We start from the raw sequence: 23279 nt of genomic DNA on the forward strand, positions 1-23279 counted from the left end.
TCATTTAGTTAAAACATTTGTGCACATTCATGCGAGTTGATTCTGCTCTGCTTATAAATCAATGTCGATTTAATAGTTATGATCACAGCTACATGCTAAGAAAGTTATTTTTCTGTGGCCACTGAAAATATCCTTTTTGAAGAGTTGATAAACGATACTTGATTGTAATATATTTGTTCGTTCATGCACGTCATGCACGTAATGAATGAATGATTAAACATTTATGTCTGTATGACTTGTGCAATAAATAAATAATTTGCTACACTTGTAAATCATCTAAATCAACAACATGTAAGACCCTATACTGACTAAGCTACTGTAAGAGAAGCTTCCAGAAGACATAGACCCTGTTCTTAATATAATTCATTCATCTTTAGGGGCTTTTGCACCAGGTAGTTCTGGGAACTTTTTAGGAACTAACCATCAGTGTGGTTCCCTGAGAACTAAGGCCTATTGGTTCCCCTGGAAACATTTTCCTGGTTGCATTCGCACTGCCATAAGGAACTCTTAAGTGACGTAAACCGCGCTTGTTGTTGTGACTTTTATTTTGACGGCGCAGCTGACCTTTATTTTGACGGCGCTTAGAACACCAGAACACAGTGCTCGCATTTTCCGTGTTCATTAGTTTACGATCTGTCTAACAGTCCTGTCTAATACGTTATTAGATAGAACTTTTATACATAGAAACTAGACAGTGTATAAAAAAGTATTAACGTATGCCACATTGTTGATGTCCACTGTTGCTAGCGGAGTAGAAATATATAATCATGTTTGTTTGGCTTGGTCCCCTCAAAGTTGTGTTGGATTTTCTCCTTAGCCTAAATGTGAAGACGTCAATCTATAAATTAGTTCCTCCAAAAGGAGTTCCTAAAACTAAAACTGTTCCTAGTTCAATCGGTGCGAACACGCCAAAATCCGGGTACTTCCGCCAAGAATTAGGAAAAGGTTCCTCAGGTGCGAAAGCCTCTTTTGTCATCAGGATACGTACCGAAAACTTTTAAGTCTGCTATTATTAAACATCTTATTAAAAAACTGCAACTTGGTCCTACAGAATTAGTAAATTACAGGCTGATCTCAAATCTACCTTTTCTGTCAAAAATACTAGAAAAGGCAGTATCCTCAACTATTTTCCTTTTTAGAAAGAAATCTTATCTGCAAGGCTTTCCAGTCAAGATTTGGACCGTATCATAGTACTTAGACAGCTCTCATTAGAGTTACAAATGATCTGCTCTTATCATTCGATCATGGTTGTATCTCTTTATTAGTGTTACTGGATCTTAGTGCTACATTTGAAACTTTCGACCACAACATTCTTTTGGATAGACTCGAAAATTATTTTGGCAATAGTGGAATTGCATTGCCATGGTTCAAATCATACTTATATGACCGTTATTAGTTTGTCGCAGTAAATGAAGAGGTGTCATATCGATCACAAGTTCAGTATGGAGTACCTCAAGGCTCAGTACTAGGGCCGTTGCTTTTCACCCTGTACATGCTACCCTTGGGAGATATCATTAGGAAGCATGGCGTTTGTTTTCACTGTTACGCTGATGATAATCAGCTTTATATTTCTCCATGCCCCGACGAAACTTATCAATTCACAAAATTAACAGAATGCATGTAATGCATGTGATGTAAAAAAATTGGATGACTAGTAATTTCCTACTACTTATTTCTGAAAAAACAGAGATTCTAATCATTGGACCAAAAACCTCCGTACGTAATAACCTACAATACTGTCTAACACTTCATGGCTGCTCTGTCAAATCTTCTTCGTCAGTCATGAACCTGGGTGTGCTCTTTGATACCAATCTTTCATTTGGAAGCCACATTTCTAGTATCTGTAAAACCGCATTCTTCCATCTTAAAAATATATCTAAACTACGACATATGCTCTGACAAATGCGGAAAAGCTAGTTCATGTGTTCATGACCTCAAAGCCTGCATAAATTAAGTCAGCCAGAACCAGGAACACTTCCTATAAAACCTGATGTACTCGTTACATCATAATAAGAATGGCATCTTTGCTAATATTAGTCTCTCTGTTTATCCCGAGGTTTATCGTCGTCAACCAGATCCAAGCCGTATCAAGATCAGATGGAGGATCTGTGTGTAGACACAGCCCTGAAGTGTCAGCAGAGATTGTATCAAAAAACCTGTCTCCGTACCGATGTGATGAATCCGATCTTCAACCAGATGGAACTAGATTAAATATTTTGAATATTCGGATTCACAATCTGACCTATAATGTTGCATGAATCATAATCATACACTGTTCGTTTGTTGGCCAGAGAAGAACTGGCCCCCCGACTGAGCCTCGTTTATACCAGGGGTTTTTTCTCCACTCTGTCACCTCTGGCTTGCTTAGTTGAGGATACATATTATTCTTAATATTTTTATCTGCCTGATTTGACAACATTGTATGAGAACTGAACTGAGCTGGACCATGACATCACTGTTTTCTCCGCATAACTAATGATTTTCACAACGGAAATGAATCAACGTTGAACCTATTTGAACTGAACAATGACTTTCTTCTAGAGCTGCTGTACAGGCAAAACAATCTTTGTTGCATTCATTTCCTGTTATCACTGTAAAGGTGCTTTGAAACAATCTGTATTGTATAAAGTCCAATGTAAATAAAGTTGACTTGACTTTATATCCTGTGTTCTGCATTCCATGGATTGTGAAAAATCCATGCATTCTAAAGAAGTCTGTCATATGTCATTGTCTCAAATCTGTTTTTAGTCGTTTTTACATACATTAGTCAATAACCTCTAAGATCTCCAACATTTAAGACAGTTCACCTTCATGTGTGTAATTTGTTCCAAATGTATGACTTAATTTCTTACAAAAATGATCCCCCAAAACAGACCATAAAAGAATTCAAGCAATCCATATGACCTGTCTGATATATTTCTGCTTCCCAAGTCATACAGCATGTATTCAGTCTGTTTGACTCAATCTGGATGAGTCACATTTATAAACACAAACTTGAATGAGATTTGAGAGAGATTATCATCAGTAAATAATGAATTAATTAATTGTTCTGTTCCTTACACAATGTTTTAATTCACTGTATGGAAAATAACAGAGTGAACATTGCAATATATTTCACTCTTTTTTTTCCCACAGAACAAAAATAATCATAGTTTGGAAAACCCCTTAAGAGCAAAAATTTAATTTTGGAAATAACTATTCATTTAATAATGACATGCATCTGAAATTAAATTAAAAAAAAAGTCTGTATTATGACACTGCTTATGCTAGTGTGTTTTATCCTTCTGTTTTTAAGTAGTTTCACATGAAGGTGTGTGTTAATGAAGCCTTACAGTTGCAAAATGTAAAACTTAAAAGGAGTGACATTAAAGCTTTTAGTAGAAAAATAAAAAGTTACTGTAAGAAAGTTTAAGAACAAGTTTCTGTTTACTGAATGTGTGTGTGTAAGTGAGAGAGACTTTCTGGCTTTCCCCAGGCCTGTACACAAAGACCTGTTTATGTAGTACATGCGTTTCAGAAAAAAAACGCCAGGGGAAATGAGGGAAAACTTTAAACCAACAAGAGCCACTTCAGAGTGAACAGAGGACCCTAACAGACCTACACACACTCCAACCTTTATCCACTGCTGAAGGTTAAACAGAAACTTGCACACTGAAAGAACACACTCCAGATCGTTAAACTGTGCGTGGCTAAAACAAGGATTTGAGATCAGATCAGATCAGATCACAAAGCCAGTTGTGGTTTTGGTTGTGAAAAGACTAATAATATAAGCCAAACTGTCATTTTATTAAGTGTGTGTGTGTGTGTGTGTGCGTCTGATGGTCAAATACTTCTGAAGGACCATAATGGTATCCTATTGAGGTGGGCTGACCTGGTGGGCATTTTGACAGCCTGCTTAATCAAGACTCTGATCCAGTCCCCACCATCCTGGACGAATTGCCTGAACTTCCTCCCATCCACGATCTCAGTCTACCACCAACCTTCCAGGAGGTTCTATCATCTGTCCGTTCCCTTAAGAACAAGTCCCCTGGCACTAATAACATCCCCGCTGAGCTACTGAAGGAGAGAGGGTACATATGTATGTGCACCCTCTACCAGTACATCACCAATGCCTGGACTGATGAGAATATCCCACAGCAATGGAGAGATGCAAACATTGTAGTCATCTATAAGAACAAGGGTGACAAGGCCGACTGCAGCAATAGTAGGGGCATATCACTCCTTTCCGTTGGTGGTAAGGTCATGGCCAAGGTGCTGCTTCAGAGACTTATTAACAACATCACTGAGACAATGCTGCTAGAATCACAGTGTGGGTTTAGAGAGAACAGGAGCACGATCGACATGATCTTCACAGCCCGGCAGCTTCAGGAAAAGTGCTGGGAGCAACATCAGGACATGTTTATGGTTATGTTTTGTCGATCTCTCGAAAGCATTCAATACTGTGCAAAGAGAGCTCTTATGGGATGTCCTCCTAAGGTTTGGCTGTCCCAATACCTAAACATCCTCCGCCAATTGGGATGACTGCTCGGGTGAGTATAGGCGGACAAGAGTCCGAGCCCTTCTTTGTACGCACAGGGGTGAGGCAGTGGTGAGTGCTAGCGCCAGCGCTCTTTAACATCTTCCTCCTGTGTGTCTTCAAGCTTCTCCACAACGAGATTGAAAACAGCAGTGGTGTTGCAGTGGACTTTAGATTAGATGGCAACCTCTTCAATATTAGGAGGCTACACGCAACCACAAAAATCTGTAGGTCCTGGAGCAGGTCCTGGAGCTGCAGTATGCAGATGACTGTGCTTTTGTGGCACATACTCCAGAGGATCTTCAAACTGTCCTTGCTGTGGCAGTGAGGGCGTACAGAAGGATGGGGCTGACTGTCAACACCACCAAGAAAGAAGTGGTCTGCCAATGGAGTACCAATGTCCCACCCACATTACCAGCCTTCACTGTTGGAGATGAACAGTGGTCAGTAGTGCCATCTTTCAAATATCTGGGGAGTTTTCTCTTTGAGGATAGCGACATCGACAATGAAATCCAGAGCCAAATTAAACAGGCATCAGCTGCCTTTGGGAGACTTCGGTGTAGATGTGTTCGGTGTCTTTTATAATAAGAACCTTCATCCCTCCAGAAAAGTCGGCGTATACCAAGCGGTCTGTGTCACTACCCTCCTCTATAGCTGTGAAGCGTGGATAACTTACAGCCGTCACATCAAGTCCTTAGAGCACTTCCACATAAGCTGCCCTCAACGCATTCTGGGAATCACCTGGCGTAACATTGAATTACTTAAAAACACCAACTGCAGGGCAGTATTGAGGCCATGATTACTCAGCGCAAACTACAGTGGTTGGGGCATGCAAGTACTATATGGCCAGTTACATCATGGTCGACGCACAGCTGGGGGGCAGAAGAATCGCTATAAGGATCATATGAAGAACGCCTTGAGGAAGTGTAAGATCAGACCTGAGGATCTGGAGGATGTTGCTGCTGACCGCACCATCTGGCGACAGCTGTGTAGAGATGGGGCTCGTATGCGAGAGATGGAGAGGACAATCAGCCAGGAGAAATACAGCTATAGCTGCCACTGTTACCAGCACCACCATCACATACATATGCCCCACCTGCAATAGAGCTTGTGGGTCCAGGATAGGACTGTTCAGCCATCAAAGTTCTCACCGTTAAAGGCGTGGACGTCATCATCGGATTTCGATGGACAACCGAAGAATAAGTGTGTGTGTGTATACAGGTTTGGCTATACTTGTGAGAGCCAAATGTCCTCACATATATTGTGGTTAGTAAAGACATTAAACTGGTCCTCACTAGTTAAAACGGCTTATAAATCTGGCAAAACTCTTGCCTATTATTTTGCACATGTTTCTGGTATGGATAGGTTTAGGCCATAGAAAACATCATTAACCTGATAGGAACTGGATAAAAATATTTGAAAACTACTCATACACAATATGATTTCTGACTTGTGATGCAGCCTGAATCATAATCACACAGCGTTAGTTCGTTAATATTCAACAATATTATTGATTTGACTGCACTGACATTTAGATGAGAACTGAACTGAGCTGGACGATAACATCACTGTTCTCTGAAGAACTGCTTTATAGATTAAATGAACTAATTTAATAATTGATTATCTTTTATAACAGATTTTATAACAACTGAATCAACACTGAACTGACTTCAGCTGAACATTGACACTGTTTTCTTTTAGAGCCTAAATTAACTCTGTTTGCAAAATTTTCCTGTTATTACAGCTTTGAAACAATCTGTATTGAATAAAGCGCTATATAAATAAGGAGGACTTTATATAAAATCAATGGAAGTCTATGCAATGTCCTCACTAAAATAGTGAAAAGTGTGCGTCTGTGTGTGCGTGCGTGCGTGCGTGCGTGCGTGCGTGCGTGCGTGCGTGCGTGCGTGCGTGTGTCTGTACATGTACAACAAGTAACTGAAAGAGAATGTCAGAAGGAATCAATGAAAAAAAGAAACGCTATCAAAAGCAACAGATTCTTAATCTTCAGACCAACAATAAAGCCCTTCATACACACATAAAAAGCATCTGCAGGAGCGTGTGTTGGTTTTTACTGCAACTGCTACTATCTAATCTGTAGCCTGGATGTCAGCCCGAACCCCGCCCACAAAATTTTTTGGTCGGGAAGTTCGGTCTGGACTCGATCCGTTGAGGAGAAATTATGCTCGGCTCCCAGAAGGCCGAGCCAATCAAATTGCCAGGGCGGGCTTTAATCGATGATGGACAGATGATCTGCGGTTACGTAATCACCACGTCATCAAAGAGCGGTTGGGTTGAACTGGTTTTCAACAAAGATGACTGCAGCTGGAGAATTGAGATGTTTAGATTCTGCTATCGCGTCTGTTATAAAAGAAATCGACAGCGCATTAATTTTAAAAGACGAACAGAGAGACGCGATCAAGGCAATAATCTATCCAAAACGAAATGTTGTCTTTCATATTTCGTCTGTAACATAAGCTATCGTCTTTTATAGGCTCATATATATTAGCCTAGGGCATAAATGTTAATTTGCAGTTTAATATGTTGCTTATACAAAGACATTTTATTTCAACGTATTCAGTTGATTTTTACTCATCTCAGTAGGCAATATAGATAGTTTGCTAAAAGCGATATTCATTCACACACAGACACACGCGAGCTGTAGTAAACAACAGCATGCATCTGTGCCGTTCATTCATTCAAACACAGAAACGCGATTCAAATTTAAGCAGTCTTTTGCGGTTTACAGACACCATTTCATATCGCGATTAGAACAAAGCACTTACTGATCAGCAGGATCCATGGTTAGGCTACTCCAGCACGTTTGAGGTAAAATTTCCAGGATTATCACGATATTATTATTCCTCACAGCGAGTGTGTTGTCCAGCTGTTGTGGGCGTTGACTGGTTTGCATGTGTTGCTCCAGATAATCTGCGTTTGAATAGCTTGCGCTCACCATGGGCGTGTCACATTAGCGGAGTAATGAGCTGGCAAAACGATAATGAGAACGGCTGATCTCTCTCTCTTTTTATATAGATTACATAAACAGAGAATATTTCTTTTAGTTTTGAATTAGATAATTTAAAACTACACACTTAAATGATTATAGAGATATATAGCTCATATCTGAGTGAATAGTATTCGCTGAGTTTTGTTTGAGTTTAGAGACGTGCTTCAGAAAAAAAGTTCACGGAGACGGAGAGGCATAAAGCACTCCCTGTATATTTTCTTTAATTTACAAAAGCACAATGTTTTATTTCGATTGTAAGTTGACACATAAAAAAGTAGACATTTAACAGCTTATTTTTTCATATTTCTTAAGTCTGTATGACCAAAACTAACAGAGTATTTTAGGTCTATTTTGCTGCTATGTAAAAAAAAAAACGAGCAAAACGCGCCAGCGCGTTTGCCGACCTCAGAGGGTTAATATTCAGCAATATTATTGATCTGACTGTACTGATGCTGCTGTATGAGAACTGAACTGAGCTGGATGATGACAACACTGTTTTCTCCAGAGCTGCTGTATAGATAAATTAACCAAATTAATAACTAATGATTTTTACAACCGAAATGAATCAACGCTGAACTTACTTAAACTGGACACTTTTTTCTTCTAGATCTGCTGTACTGCCGAAACAAACTTAGTTGGATTATTTTCCTGCCATCACTGAAAAGCCGCTTTGAAACAATCTGTATTGTAAAAAGCGCTATATAAATAAAGTTGACTTGTCTTCCATATCATGTTCAAGAATAAAATAAAAAAATCACAAATATATGAATTCGGAACTGAAATTCCATAATGAATAAAATGTATAAATAGGATATTAGGCACCAGACTTACTAACAGATTGCACCAGCGCAAACCCTAGTATGTGAACTAGTAAGTGAACAAATAGCACTGAAAAGGCATGGACAAAGTTATTTTTGCAGTTGACCTTAGTACCCTTTCAGACGCAAAATTGATGTGAGGAGAGTCTTTAAATAAATCATCCCACATGATAGTCAATTGACTGCTATTTGCACCATAATTCAACGCAGATTTTTTTTTTAGCTGTTCTGTCAGTAGATCACCTGCAGAACTTCACACTCCCATCCGAGTTTTTATGGGATTGCTGGCTCTTGCTTATTCACCCTGTTTAGTAAACCTGCCCTAAAGGTAGAATTGACAATTGTTTGCTCATCATTTCATCAGAATAATTGATAAGTTAATCAATATTGGTCATATAATTTTGCAGCTCATTGTTGGGTGTTAGTGTCTTTGCTGTCTATGCTCTTGGTCTTTTGTTCAAATTATTCACAAAATTCAGAAGGTAAAACTTTTTTTTTAAAGTACAATAAATCAAACCATTTGTGCCACAATTACTTGCACCCCTCCAAAGTCTTACGGCCATTTCACATCACAAGCTTGAGCTTCACGTCAGCGCAACTACACCGTCAGCGCAACTACACCGTCAGCGCAACTACACCTACACCGTCAGCGCAACTACACCGTCAGCGCAACTACACCGTCAGCGCAACTACACCTACACCGTCAGCGGAACTACACCGTCAGCGGAACTACACCGTCACAGCGTAAATACACCGTCAGCGGAACTACACCGTCAGCGGAACTACACCGTCAGCGGAACTACACTGTCAGCGTAAATACACCGTCAGCGGAACTGCACCGTCAACGGAACTGCACCGTCAGCGGAACTGCACTGTCAGCGGAACTACACCGTCAGCGGAACTACACCTACACCGTCAGCGGAACTACACCGTTAGCGGAACTACACCGTCAGCGGAACTACACCGTCAGCGGAACTACACCGTCAGCGGAACTACACCGTTAGCGGAACTACACCATCACTGCAGCTGCAGACGCGTGAGTGTATTCACTGTAAGCATTTGTACAGCGTCACAGCAGCGGCTCTAAGGATACATAAGCGAGCATTTATTTACAAAGACAACTCTAAATTTGTTTTTAGAAGTTGTTCATTTATAAACTTGATAGTCTTGAAAGTTTGTTGAGATGGCGAGGTTCTTTTCTGATATACTCCAGTTCTTGTTAAAACACACTAGACATGCTTTTTCTGTGCATTTTGGCACTTTTTGTGTGAAATCATATTTATTTTGCGAGCAGCGCAGTAAAAATAGACCCCCGCTTCACTGCTCCCGGTGTAAATCCACTCATTGGTTAACATGCACGCCGAAAAAAAATGTGCGTCATGAGTAAAAAATCTAACTGGTCACATTGCCATTAATTTTGTACATTGAGGTTACTTGAGTGATTAGGAAAACTTTAGTGGTCAGCCATGACTTCCTGTTTTTTAACTGGGGTATAAATATGCAGGCCAATTTCCTCTTCCATCACAATAGAAAAGTCCAAAGAATACAGTAACAATGTGCAGAAATGAAACAAATCAGTAAAGGGCTATAAAAAAAAAATGGAACAATTGTTGAAAATGCCCATTTCCACTATCAGTTCCACTATCAATAATTAAGACGTTAAAATCAATTGGAGATGATAAGAATCAGTCTGGAAGTGGACAATCTTTATTGGCATCACACACAATACGGAGGAGGATGGCTTGAGACATGGATATGGATGGATTGTAATAATGGCATGGATTATTTGTACTTATGCACACAAGAAAGTCAGGTTGCCCAGAGTAAATACACGCATGCCAATATTTATTTAATATTTGAGAAAATACTTGTTTTATGATAAAGTAAAATCAAAAGAAAACAAATATTCTTAATTAAAGGTTAAATTCTTGTGACTTTTTGAATGAAAAACCAAGAGGATAAATAGCCAAGAATTTTCCACAGCCTGTTTTGCTCATATTTACCAAGGGTTACCGATATTAGTGGAGGACACTGTGTTTACGCAAGGAATATAACGAAAGCCTGTTAAATTACTGAAAAATATTGCACTACTATGCCTATAATAATGCCTACTTAAAAAATATCAACACTACCACCTCACTACGAAGAAATGTCTTTTGCTTTTCAGTAGCAAAAAACATTTGACTGATAAAGGCGCTGAAGAGAAGTTTCTGTGCATGTGAATGTCTGTGTGTGCGAGTGAGTGGGAGAGAGAGCACGAGAAAGACAACATACTTTGACAGATAATTATCCTATTGTTTATAATATTGTGTTTGTGACTTTTGCAGTGGTAGTTCTTTAACAAATAATTTGGCAAAGTGATATGGAACTGTAATGGTTGGAACTACTTTAGCTGCACAGTTATTGAAAAAACAATCAACACCTCTAAACATCTGTGAGCCAATCAGAATCGCACGTTCTAAGACGTGATATAAGTAAGGGATAATCCAAGACTAGCTGTGCATTAAATTATTTTAATGAATGACGTGTAGGCAAAGAACCACCAAACGCGAAGTGCATTAATATCGTTTATGCACAGCTAGCCATGGATTATTCCGCTTACACCAGTCATTTGCCGGCATTAACAAGTTAAAGCTGTTATTGATGTTTGCAGTGGCAATGTTTGACAGGAAGGGTAAAAAATTGCAGGTAACGGGTCTGTAGACCTATAGTAATCTGCCCACTTTAAACAGAGATAAAGTAGTAATATATGAATTATAGAATTTATTTTAATTGATTAAAGAGAGAAAGAGAGATAGACCAAAATGAGAGGTGTGTGTGAATGACAGAGTCTCTTTCTAACAATGAAGCTGCGAGTTTAATTTCTTCAAAAGCAGTGATGTTACTCCCTCGTTGCTGAGAAATAATGTAGCAATTCAGCAGCAAAGCTTTTGATAAAGAGTTGATAACTTTCTGTGCTCCTGAGTCCTGAATGTTTCCATGTATGAAAGCAGTGTATTAATATAGAATGGTGATTAAATTGCCTGGAACTACTTGTACATTAAACAGTTTTAAAGCACACCTTCCAGCCGATCAAAATTTGATTATATATATATATATATATATATATATATATATATATATATATATATATATATATATATATATATATATATATATATATATATATATAATATAGTCAGACCATGGTATAATTAAGCAATGTGAGACAGAAAACTATATTGTGAATATAGTCGTGGCAGAAGAGAGCTTTTAGGCAGAAGAGTGCTGAGAGTACAGATTTGTTTTATAGAATGAATACCACATAACAGAAATATTAAGGATATAACATTTCATTCAAATGTTATTTATTAAACAATATTATGAAAGAACATTGCGTGACAGAACAACACTGGCATATCTGCGTCCTCAGGCTTTTGACTGGAGAGATATGAGAGAAGAGAGGACGCCTGAACCGAACTGAGATGAACATCACGACTATGATGAGAAAAAACAGGTGTGCTTGTGCATTCTGTCCGTACTTGAAACGTACTTGTTGCACCAGGGTTCGGATGGTAGCGTTCACACTTATTCAAATGAACTGCACTAACAGAGCAACCACACCAACCATTGTCAAGTGTGAACAGAACACACCCTTAGTCTCCACAATTTTGCACGCTCTGCATCCGTCGTAAGAATACCGGTGTAATCTGAGACGGCCTGTAACACATTATTGCTATCATAATCTATTATTCAATTCTGGAATCGATGCATTGAATTTTGTTATCGGATACATTTTTACACCCCTTCTATATGTGTGAGAAGAAATGCACTCTTTGTGTTCATGTTGGTTTAATATGGTGTTGTAAAACTTTTATACCATAAGCAATCAATAATTATTAATGCATAAATATCACAAAAAGACCAATAACATGCATTATAAATTGGGACTATTTTGATTTCATGCATATTTTCATATTACTGTAATATTGTACATATTTTTTTACTCAAATTAATATTTTATGCTGACATATTTACTTATTTGATGATCAGCTGTGTAAAAAATGAGATAATGTTCAGTCAGCCAGTTGCACTATTCATAATATATATGGATATACCTGTGATATCACCCTCCTGGGGATATATACTGTTTTTCTGTTGCATTTTCTCACTTAGAAAAGACATGATGTAAAAAGGTCTAGACTTTCTGTCGTGAGTCAAAGGTCTTGCTACGTAAGACTGGTTAACATTAGAGGGCCGAGCGGGTTAGTTCTCACACGGGGAACTTGTCAGCAGCTGCCGTAGCACTTTTCAGGTTGGGGTTGTCACAAGCGTTATTTCCTGTAACTATTCCAAGTCCTAATTACATTTTCTGCTCAAAATAACGCTTATATATTCTGCTGTTTAACTAAATGTTTTGCTATAGAATTGTTTATCATTTAAATTTGGCTAAAAAGCAATAATAGGCAGAATGGCAGCTTCCATTGTGACAACATACTCCTTATCTACAGTAGTTATATAGAGTCAGACATAAAAAAAATTATTGGCAGGTTGAGGGATTAGCAATGGGAATGTTTTGAAGGTGACATCTCAACCAACCCCTCCAGGAAAATAAAAACGCTTCTGATTGAATCTCACAGTTTAAAGACAACTCTAGATACATTTAATGCACATTCTCTATATTTCTCTACTTGTGGCTTCAAATAAACATTAAATTGTTATATATTGACTGACTGTGCTCTATATATTGCAGCACACACCTCATGCTTCACAGAGTAGAGTAGTTAAGAGGAAGTCACATGAATCTTTTTACTAGCTAGAGATGGTCATTCAGTAACTAGACTCGCTTTCCTGAAGCTCAAGCAGTAGAGCGTGGCGCTAGCTACGCCAATGTCAAGGGTTCGATTCTAGCGAAAGAAAGAACTGATCAAATGTAAATGTGTACCTTGAGGTGCTGGCAAATGCATAAATGTAAATGTAAACTCACTATATCAGTCTTTTTACAGTAACAGAATCAATTTAGTACCTGTGCACTGTCTAACTGACACATGAATGCTCTGTGCTTTCCAAAGCAACTTACTCCTAATCAAAAATGAGTGTGTGTGAGTCTGAACAGATTAGGTTTGTGAGTGGTCAATAGACCCACTGACCTCCTGGGCTCTGTTTGTCAGTTGTGAGTACACCGAGGAGAAAAGCTCTCTTGTGAGCATCCGCTCGGTCAAACTCGACTCTTTCCATACCAGCCCCTCTCACCACAACCTCCTCTATTCCTGCAGTTAGTTTAGGTGGAGTCACAGCCAAGGCTTTGCAAACTCATGAATGTGCATTTGTTCATGTGTTCTGTGTGTTCTACAAGTGTTTTCTATGAAGTGTGCATGTGTGTGTCTGTGAACAGGACTTACTGTCTGAGGCAGCATTGCCATTGGGCAGAGATCCTAGATCAACAACCAGGCCGTCCAGACAGACGTTGAGCTCACCTCCTGCTACAACCGAGCCTTTGTTCTCGGTCTGTAGAACCAGACTGAGCTGAACATTCTCCACTGCCAGTCAAAAAGAGAGAGAGAGAGAGAGAGAGAGAGAGAGAGAGAGAGAGAGAGAGAGAGAGAGAGGGGGCTCTAGTGCTGGTAGATACATTTATGTTTTGGTTTTTTATTAAAAACCTAAATATTTAACTTACATTCATGTCATTTTATTTGACAGACTCATTGTTTTGGCAAAACACTCACTGGTTCATATTTTGTGTTTTAAAATAGCAGGGAAGAAGTGAAGCTGCTTTAAAAGGGGAGTGCTCAGCTGTTCATTGAGATTTCATTCAATCCCACATCAGCCTTCACATGTCAACGAATCATAGAAATCATTTATTGCTGACACTGTTATCTGTAGAACACGTGCTGACATCACTGCTGTCAGAACCTTATATAACAGCAAATATTATATATATAATTCTGTCATAATTTACACTCATTTCATCCTAAACTTGTACGAAGTCCTTCTGTGCAACAATAAAGAACATCTTTGAAGAATATACATCTTGTAATGTAAAAAAATAAAAAATAATCACTTGTGCGTGTCTCGGGGGAAAAAAAAACTTTTTTCTGCACGTTTGACAGGAACTGTGATTTGGATCTACATATAATAATTTTTTGATGCAAACGCAGCTGTCTTCTTCAGAAAGACAAAAGTTCAAGAATTTCTCTAACAATGTGAAGCACACAGCTGACTCAGAAACAACTTGACCAACTTGACCAAAAAAAAAAAAAAAAAAAAAAAACAGGACTAAATTTGCGGAGTGACTCTGCTGAAAGTCAAACCTCAAAATGTTCAGGAAAAACACTGCACTGAGCTGAAAGGAATTCATACAGACCTATTCAAAATATCTTGGCCAGTAGTGTAAAAAAAAAACAGAAATGCAAAAGTAAGAATAAGAGGGGGCACTTAATATTCAACAATATTATTGATCACTGAACAACAGCCGAAAAGCATAATTTTCCTGTTTATAACTGTAAAGCTGCTTTGAAACAATCTGTATTGTATAAAGCGATATATGAATAAAGGTGACTTGACATATTTTGTTTTAAATCAGAAACATTCCCGCCGTATATTTAAATTGTAAAAATAAGACCTGTTTTGCTCTAATGTCAGTTACAAGGAGTTCTAAAAGATCTGAGGTGATCAGCATTTTAACCTACACTGTGACATTTTTTAAAGTTGATTCTTAGCAAAAAACACTTTGTTCTTTCAAAATGATATGTGCTCATTAACGTATAATTACTTCTACCCACTAATTAAGTATTCTCGTAAGCGTAGAATCTGCCATTTATAAAACATACGAGTGAGTCGATCGAATGGCGGAAGCCATGTTGCGCCTCCATCTTGAAAATACATTAGCAAAAGGGGGACATACCTGGAAATTCAAGCTTCGCCTTTCGCGTTTTTACACTTTTTTTTTCGCGTGACGAATGCGAGGGGGAGATTACTTGCGACTGCCGGCAGATCTGAAATAATACGCCCACCGTAGGAGTTAAAACGCCCTCGGAATGGCAGGGGCTATTTGTAGTCATATACAATTTCACCGCTAGATGGGAGTAATTCCTACACAGTGTAGCTTTATTATTATGGCTGGGAAAAAATACTTTCAGAATTAAAATGTACTGATTAAATGTTTAAAATAATTACCACAATTAATGCAGAATCTGTTGGCTTGTTGAATGGCTATAATTGCTAATTTTATTCCCAGAAATAAAAAAATAAAACAACTGTGATACTGGCCTTCATTCATAGTACTTAGTGAAAAAAGTTGAATTAATTATTAATTGAATTAATAATTATTGTGTGGAGCTTTGGAAGTATAAAAGGAGGAGCTCATCCAGTGAAGGATCAGAGAGGACCAGGCATGGACTATTTATGTTATGGTAAATGGTAAATGGACTGCATTTATATAGCGCTTTCATAGACCCAAGGCCCCCAAAGCGCTTTACAATTTGCCTCTCATTCACCCATTCACTCATACATTCATACACCGACGGCGGTGTCAGCCGTGCAAGGCGCCACTCAGCTCGTCGGGAGCAGCTGGGGTTAGGTGTCTTGCTCATGGACACCTCGACACTTGGTCCAGTGGAACCGGGGATCGAACCACCAACCTTTCAGTTTGTAGACAACCTACATGAACCACTGAGCCACTGCCGCCACTGTTATGTTATGTTATGTTATATTATATTATGTTATGTTATGTTATGTTATGTTATGTTATGTTATGTTATGTTATGTGTGTGAGCCAGTCATCCGTGAGCGGCTGTCGCTTAAACTTTCGTTTTGTGTTTGTTTATTTTGAATTTAAAGTTGTGAAACGTTCGCCGGTTCCTGCCACCTTCTTCCCTTATCAATGAACCTCATTAAACTGTATTTGTTGTTTCAACATTAACTAGGAGAATCAATGTCAAAATATATTTATCGTGATTTTATATTGTGATGACAACTTACTCTTGCCATCATGTGTCCGTAGAGTGTCCAGTAAGTCAATGGTGGCACTGCCCAAAAGTTCCTTCCTCAAAGTGTGACAACTCCACAACTTCAGATCCAAACGACTCTGAGGAGTCACGTTCCTGTGAAAATAAATATGTTATATAAATATATAAGTTCACAAATGGACCGTGGTTACGACTAAACACGGTCCCCTAAAACTGGAAGGGCTTTTTAGAAAAGATTTTAAGAGATGTAAATAAAAACAAACAAAAAGGTAGAACACAACCAACACAGAAAAGCAGATTTCTTCACTTTACTGATTACCGAGAGCAATTCAATGGTCTGGTCTTAGGTAATTATTTGTTACCAAATTGTATACTTAAATTAAATGAGAAATGAAAAAAGTAACATATATATATAAACTTAGTCATGTGATGTCTTACAGGGTGAGGTCCTCATTCCACTGCAGCTCAAGGTGTCCAGTGCGTTTGCCCGTTTTCTTCGTTTCACTGGTCAGACCGTCAGCGGTCACTTCCACAAATGAACTCAGACGAGAGTTACGACTGGGGAGCTTAGGAGACTGAGGCTTAGCAGACAGCACTGTCAAATGAAAAACAGAAAAACACCAAACATTCTTCAATAGAGGAAGGTTTGCAAAATTGCAATGAGAAATTGTGCATTTTACTGTGATCCTAATCATTACAGAGTTATTAATCTCATATCATATTCACTGTTATTAAACTTACAACATACCAGAAATAAGACCAGGTAACATATCCAGGGCATTTTGGCGGCCCAAAGCAGATTTTCAAAATAGGTCCTACACTGACACCTCAATGTAAAGTGTACTCAGAATATTTTTCTTTAAACATACTAGAAAAATGATAAACTGCTGAGTAATAATACCATTTTTGTAGCGTGAATTACCTATGTAAATACAATAAAACAATACATATTGACAAAAAGTATAAAGTAAACAAATGTTTTTTTTTAAAAGTGCAAAAGTACACAACTATAAAGAAGAACAATAATAAAGATCAGAAAATCTGAATATTTTTAGGGCTGCATAACAATTAATCGCAACTAATCGTTTACAGAATAAAAGTTTTTGTTTACATCATATATCTGTGTGTACTGTGTAAAATAATTATGTATTTATAAATACACACACATGTGTATGTACATATTTAAAAAATATTTACATGTTTATATACATTTTTATATTTAAATAGAATTTATATTATATAGAATTATAAACACTTAATATATAGATTTTTTTCTTAAAATTATACATGCATGTTTGTGTATTTATATTATATATACATAATTACTATACACAGTACACACATATATATGATGTAAACAAAAACTTTTATTCTGCAAACGATTAGTTGCGATTAATCGTTATGCAGCCCTAAATATTTTCAACCAATATATAGATATATTTTCTGAACTGGCATGTTTTAGTCCCATTTAATATCTAAAAATGTATGTGTGTAAACAAAGGTATTTGTATTTGGTGTTAGCAAATACAAAAAAATCTAAATGGCTATTTGAAAACATTTTACATACTGTTTGACTTCATTTCTTCTCTGTGAAACGCGGGTGTCAGATACAGAAAGCTGCACAGCTGTGTGTACAGGGGGGGGGGGGGGGGGGTAATTGAATAACAACTGTTTTCTGCTGTTCATACACACCACCTACTGTCAGAGTGTGAATGTGCAATTTCATTCAACTAAAATCTGAACCATCCAGAAGGCGTCAGAATTATTCTCTGAATCTGCAAGTGCCCGCGATAACAACATTGTGCTTCACTGCCACAATATATTATAAGGTGACAGTGACACTGTTGTTACAAAAGCACAGCGTCTTCAAATAACAGCATTCCCCAAACGCTGAACTGAACCGATAAGACACAAAGCAGCAAACACCATTTCAACAAATGTATAGGCCTATCTTGTCAGAATTCAATACTTCCCTTATCTTGCTCCTTTCTTCAGTTTTTTTCCTCATTTCTACACCAGATTGATAGTCGTGGCTCTTTATTTTCAAACATTAATGCACAGAGTGATACGAGCGAACTTTATCAAAGTTATTTATACCAAGCAAACTGTGGCCATGTAAGACCGGCTCTGATAAAATAACAATAATACATTCATAACAAACTGCTTCCTTTATTATATGACTTTTCTCAAGATCAGAAAACGTTTATGAAAAGTTTCAGCGTACAAGACATATTACTGAGGCGGTTAATGGACAATTATTGATGTTAATGGATTATACATCAATAATTACTAAGTGGCAATGATTCCAGTAACACTTTATTTTGATGGTCGCTTTTGAACATTATGTTGACTATAAGTAACTTTGCAACTAACTAACTCTCATAAGAGTATTAGTAGACTGTCTGCTTAATATCTGCTAACGCTTTATTGTGATGATCCTCAACAGACATTATACTGACTACAAATAACTTTGCAACTACATGTCTTAAAGGATAAGTTCACTTTAAAAAAAACTTTTGCTGATAATTTACTCAGTGGTTCATGTAGGTTGTCTACAAACCGAAAGGTTGGTGGTTCAATCCCCGGTTCCACCTGACCAAGTGTTGAGGTGTCCATGAGCAAGACACCTAACCCCAGCTGCTCCAGACAAGCTGGATGGCGCCTTGTATGGCTGACACCACCGTCGGTGTGTGAATGGGTGAATGTGAGGCAATATGTAAAGCGCTTTGGTGGCCATTGGGTCTGTGAAAGCGCCATATAAATGCAGTCCATTTACCATTTACCATGTCCATGTCTTTCTTTCTTCAGTCGAAAAGAAATTAAGGTTTTTGATGAAAACATTTCTCCATATAATGGACGTCAATGGGCCCCAAACGGTTCAAGGTCCAAATGACAGTGTCAGTGCCGCTTCAAAGGGCTTTAAACGATACCAGACGATGAATAAGGGTCTTATCTAGCGAAACGTTGGTCATTTCAAAAATAAATTTAAAAGTTTAAGTTTTATAAGCACAAACGCTCACCTTGCTCTGTTCTGTGATGCGCGTTCGTGACGTCACGTAATACGCAATTACATTGAAAAGGTCACGCTTCTGTGAAAAGTAAAAAATGTCTGTCCTGACGAAAATTTTCTTTTAGGCTTTTTAATATTACAACACCCAGGATACGCACACGAAATGGACATTTTAAACGATAAACTGACACAAAGACATTTTAATATGTGTGTATGGTCCTCCTTCCGCACATTTGTAAACACTGACTCGTCAAGCGTGACCTTTTCAACGTAATTGCGTATTACGCGACGTCACGAACGCGCATCACAGAACAGAGCAAAGCGAGCATTTGTGCTTATAAAACTTAAACTTTTTTATTTATTTTTGAAATGACCGAACGTTTCGCTAGATAAGACCATTATTCATCGTCTGGTGTCGTTTAAAGCCCTTTGAAGCGGCACAGAAACTGTCATTTGGACCTTGAACCGTTTGGGGCCCATTGACGTCCATTATATGGAGAAATGTTTTCATGAAAAACCTTCATTTCTTTTCGACTGAAGAAAGAAAGACATGGACATCTTGGATGACATGGGGTGAGTAAATTATCAGCAAAAGTTTTTTTTAAAGTGAACTAATCCTTTAACTTATTCCCTAAAAGTCTTGAATACTCTAATGCGAGTTAGTAGACATGTCGCTGCAACGTTACTTATAGTCAACAGAATGTGTTAAAGGGACCATCAAAATGAAGTGAATCCATGTGTCCTGACATGAAGGCTCATAGTTGGACTAGCAGTTATGAAGTCAATTATTCAGCACACATCACCCTCTAGAGGAAACACTGCATAGTGCAAAAACACATGAAGCTCTGATGCTGCAAGTTGATGCGTCATATGAGCTGATAAATCCCATCAAAATGTTCAGTTTCAGATCCTTCGTTTACAGTGCACGGTCCTGATGTTCACACAGGCTGGGGTTTAAAAAGCTGCTTTTCTTACCTTTCAAGGTCAACTGTGATTTCTCTGTGGCCTGAACGTTGGCAAACTGAGACACACTGGCAGCTGCCATCATCACATCACATCACATCACAGATCACAGCCCTGAAACACACACACACACACAACAACCTTCATCATATCTCATATTCACTCATCTACTGTGAAATATAATCAGACGATAATAAACCATAGACGTGTGCGTTTACTGAGAGCTTAATCTAGCATTAAAACTCACAGTGATCATCTGAGCACCTCACACACTCACTCACTCACTCACACACACACACACACACACACACACAGACACACACACACACACACACACACACACACACACACAAATATTACAGTTTAAAACAGGAAGATTTTACAAAAACTGTGAATGTATTGAAAAAAAATGTAGGCGTGTCAACAGTAAAGCCGGAATATATGGTTTATAAAACGGTGTCATGATACATGAATATGAATATCCGAGTCTGACAGCCTCATAGTTCAAGAAACCGATTGTGATGATCAGACACAAACAAACAGTAATCATCTAATTATTAAAACTGAAAGGTTCGGTATACAGCAGGGTCGGATGATTATAAAAATGTATTTCCGCCTCCAAATTAGACATCAGAAAGAGTCAACCAAATATAATTTCTGGAGCTAATACAGATTTATGATTATTTAGTATCTTAAGTTTATAGCATGTGTAAGACAGTGACGATGTTTGACTAGCTGCACATCATTTACAGAGAAAAGTCACAATATACTTGAAATTGTCAAGAACCACTATAAAAGCGGGCAAGTTCGTGTTTAATGTAAACGTTTTCTGTTATTAAGAACACACAATAAATGTTTTGATCCCTACCTTTTATCTGCCGTGAGACTGTGGATCGCTAACTGTCATTTCCGCTTTAATGTCATGGTCATGTGACTCTCAGACGAGCGCCGCGGTGAATTGTGGGTCCGGATGCTCCATACCATCAATGTGGCAGGGGTGCGTTTTCTGCTCACAAAAGTGAAGTACTGTACATTAATTTCTGTAAAATGTGAAAGATTTTACCAAACCAGCTTCATAAATGTTCACAAATTGCATGTGTGGCATACATGCTGATCAAATGATTTAGAACATCTAAATGTTTTGAATTGTTCACAGTTTAATGTAGCCTACTTGGATTAAAACACACAACAACATAGCATTCTTTCTAGGAGGTAGGCTATGTGTTGTGTTGGATCATTTTCTGGCTTTAGATTAGAATGAACCCCTGACCAACTAGGCACAGACGCAGTCAAAACGCTTAAACTGCTTAGTCTAGTGACTAGTCTATAAAGTTAGTTAATTTTTTTCTTTAAGGCTGGTTATAACTTTTTTTAAGTGAGTTACTTGAACAGGTTGGTCTCATTTGAATCCGAAATGTAAGTCTGGTTACCATTTGACTGCAAGTTGGTCAGCCTAGTTCTTAGACTTAACATGTGACTGTGTTTAACTGGCCCCAGATTCTCCAAAACCCAGACTAATACCAGACCCACTGAAATGCAGATCTAGTCTTTTTTAGAGCCTCAAACCGAGACCAATTACATGTTGATCCAAAGAACAAGCAGTAAATTTTAATGAACTAAAATACAGAAATTATTGCAGCATTCATTTAAAATATTACACAGTTAAGTTTTTATTTTTTTTCACATATTTTTATTGTTTTATACCAGCAAAAAAAGGTGTTGAATACAATCATGTCCGGGGAGAGTGGGGACGGTTGCAACACTTTTTGCATTTCCTTGAGTTTCTCAGAGACTATATTGGAAAGACAAAATTTTAACACAATAAATCCACATCTGTCAGCTTCCCACCCACACTGCTGCAACATATATACTTATATAGACAAAGCTAAATGTTGCAACTGACCCCATAACAGGGGACGGTGGCAACATTCATTAAAAAGTAATAAAATCATTCTTTAACATCATTTTCAAATGTATTTATTTTATTTGTGCACAGACAAAATTAAATTGGCTGTATAAAGACAAGGGGGGGGGGGGGGGACTTTTTGAAAATAACAGCAGGTTTTGGTAAATTATTACAATACATTTGAACTGCCAAATAATTGTTTTAACCAAAATAAACACTGAAATTTAATAATACTTCTGTAAATTTCTGTGAAAGCTTACTGAACTGTGTGCGTTTAATTTTGCAATATAATCTTATATTCTTGCGAGGTTATGTGGAAAATGGCAAATCCTTTGCGTCAGACCCAGTGTCCAGCCTTTATGCTTCACTATGTTTGCTGCTAACATCAGAACAGAGCAACACCCCTGTTGTGCATTTCCTCTCTTGTGGCAGTGAAAACAGATTAAATGTATGCCTAGTCTGTTTACTTAAATAAAAAGGGGAGATACCTGACTATTAACAGGGGTTCTTTATTAATACAAAAACTATAATTTTGTTGTTATGACAAGGTTTTACATCAATGTTGTGATAAGGTACAGTTGCTAACTGACAGCCATGACAAAACTTGCTAGCTTGACACGATTGCTTTAACATGCTAGCTATGACTTTTAGCAGCTAAGAAAAAAAATATTAAAATTATATGAATTTACAATGCTTCACGCACACAGTTTAGACAATATGACAAAAAAATCTGATCACAAAAAAAAATATTTTTTAACTTGAAATTAATTTCTTTGCAGAAGGATGGTCACATGTGGCTGCCTTCTTGCTAACTAAGCATGTGCAATATTAATATAATCTCTCTAGCTCACTCCTTATTAGAAAGAAAGAAAGAAAGAAAGAAAGAAAGAAAGAAAGAAAGAAAGAAAGAAAGAAAGAAAGAAAGAAAGAAAGAAAGAAAGAAAGAAAGAAAGAAAGAAAGAAAGAAAGAAAGAAAGAAAGAAAGAAAGAAAGAAAGAAAGGAAGAAAGAAAGAAAGAAAGAAAGATAATTAGCTTCCCCCTTTTTTCTTTCTTTGAAAGAAAGAAAGAAAAAAGGGGGAAGCTAATCATTTTTTTACAGAAGTGTCTAT

The 23279-nt window shown here is 37.7% G+C and overlaps 1 protein-coding gene across 3 annotated transcripts in view; it reads right to left on the minus strand.

The window, feature by feature from the left end:
• Positions 1 to 21242, minus strand: part of wwp2 (WW domain containing E3 ubiquitin protein ligase 2) — a 61537-nt gene extending 40295 nt beyond the window's left edge. For 2 of the 3 annotated variants that reach the window (XM_079603065.1, XM_079603063.1), the window contains exons 1-5: positions 21132 to 21209; positions 20276 to 20377; positions 16729 to 16885; positions 16304 to 16425; positions 13726 to 13863 (exon numbers count right to left, since the gene is read on the minus strand). In XM_079603065.1, the coding sequence (XP_079459191.1) occupies positions 13726 to 13863; positions 16304 to 16425; positions 16729 to 16885; positions 20276 to 20348 (490 nt within the window). In that variant the 5' untranslated portion in view covers positions 20349 to 20377; positions 21132 to 21209. Of the gene's footprint in view, positions 1 to 13725; positions 13864 to 16303; positions 16426 to 16728; positions 16886 to 20275; positions 20378 to 21131 lie in introns of all 3 variants that reach the window. The other variant, XM_079603064.1, reaches the window with a different exon arrangement.
• Positions 21243 to 23279: the final 2037 nt, after the last annotated feature.

Source organism: Phoxinus phoxinus (assembly GCF_949152265.1).
Source record: "Phoxinus phoxinus genome assembly, chromosome: 25".
NCBI classification, from domain to species: domain Eukaryota; kingdom Metazoa; phylum Chordata; class Actinopteri; order Cypriniformes; family Leuciscidae; genus Phoxinus; species Phoxinus phoxinus.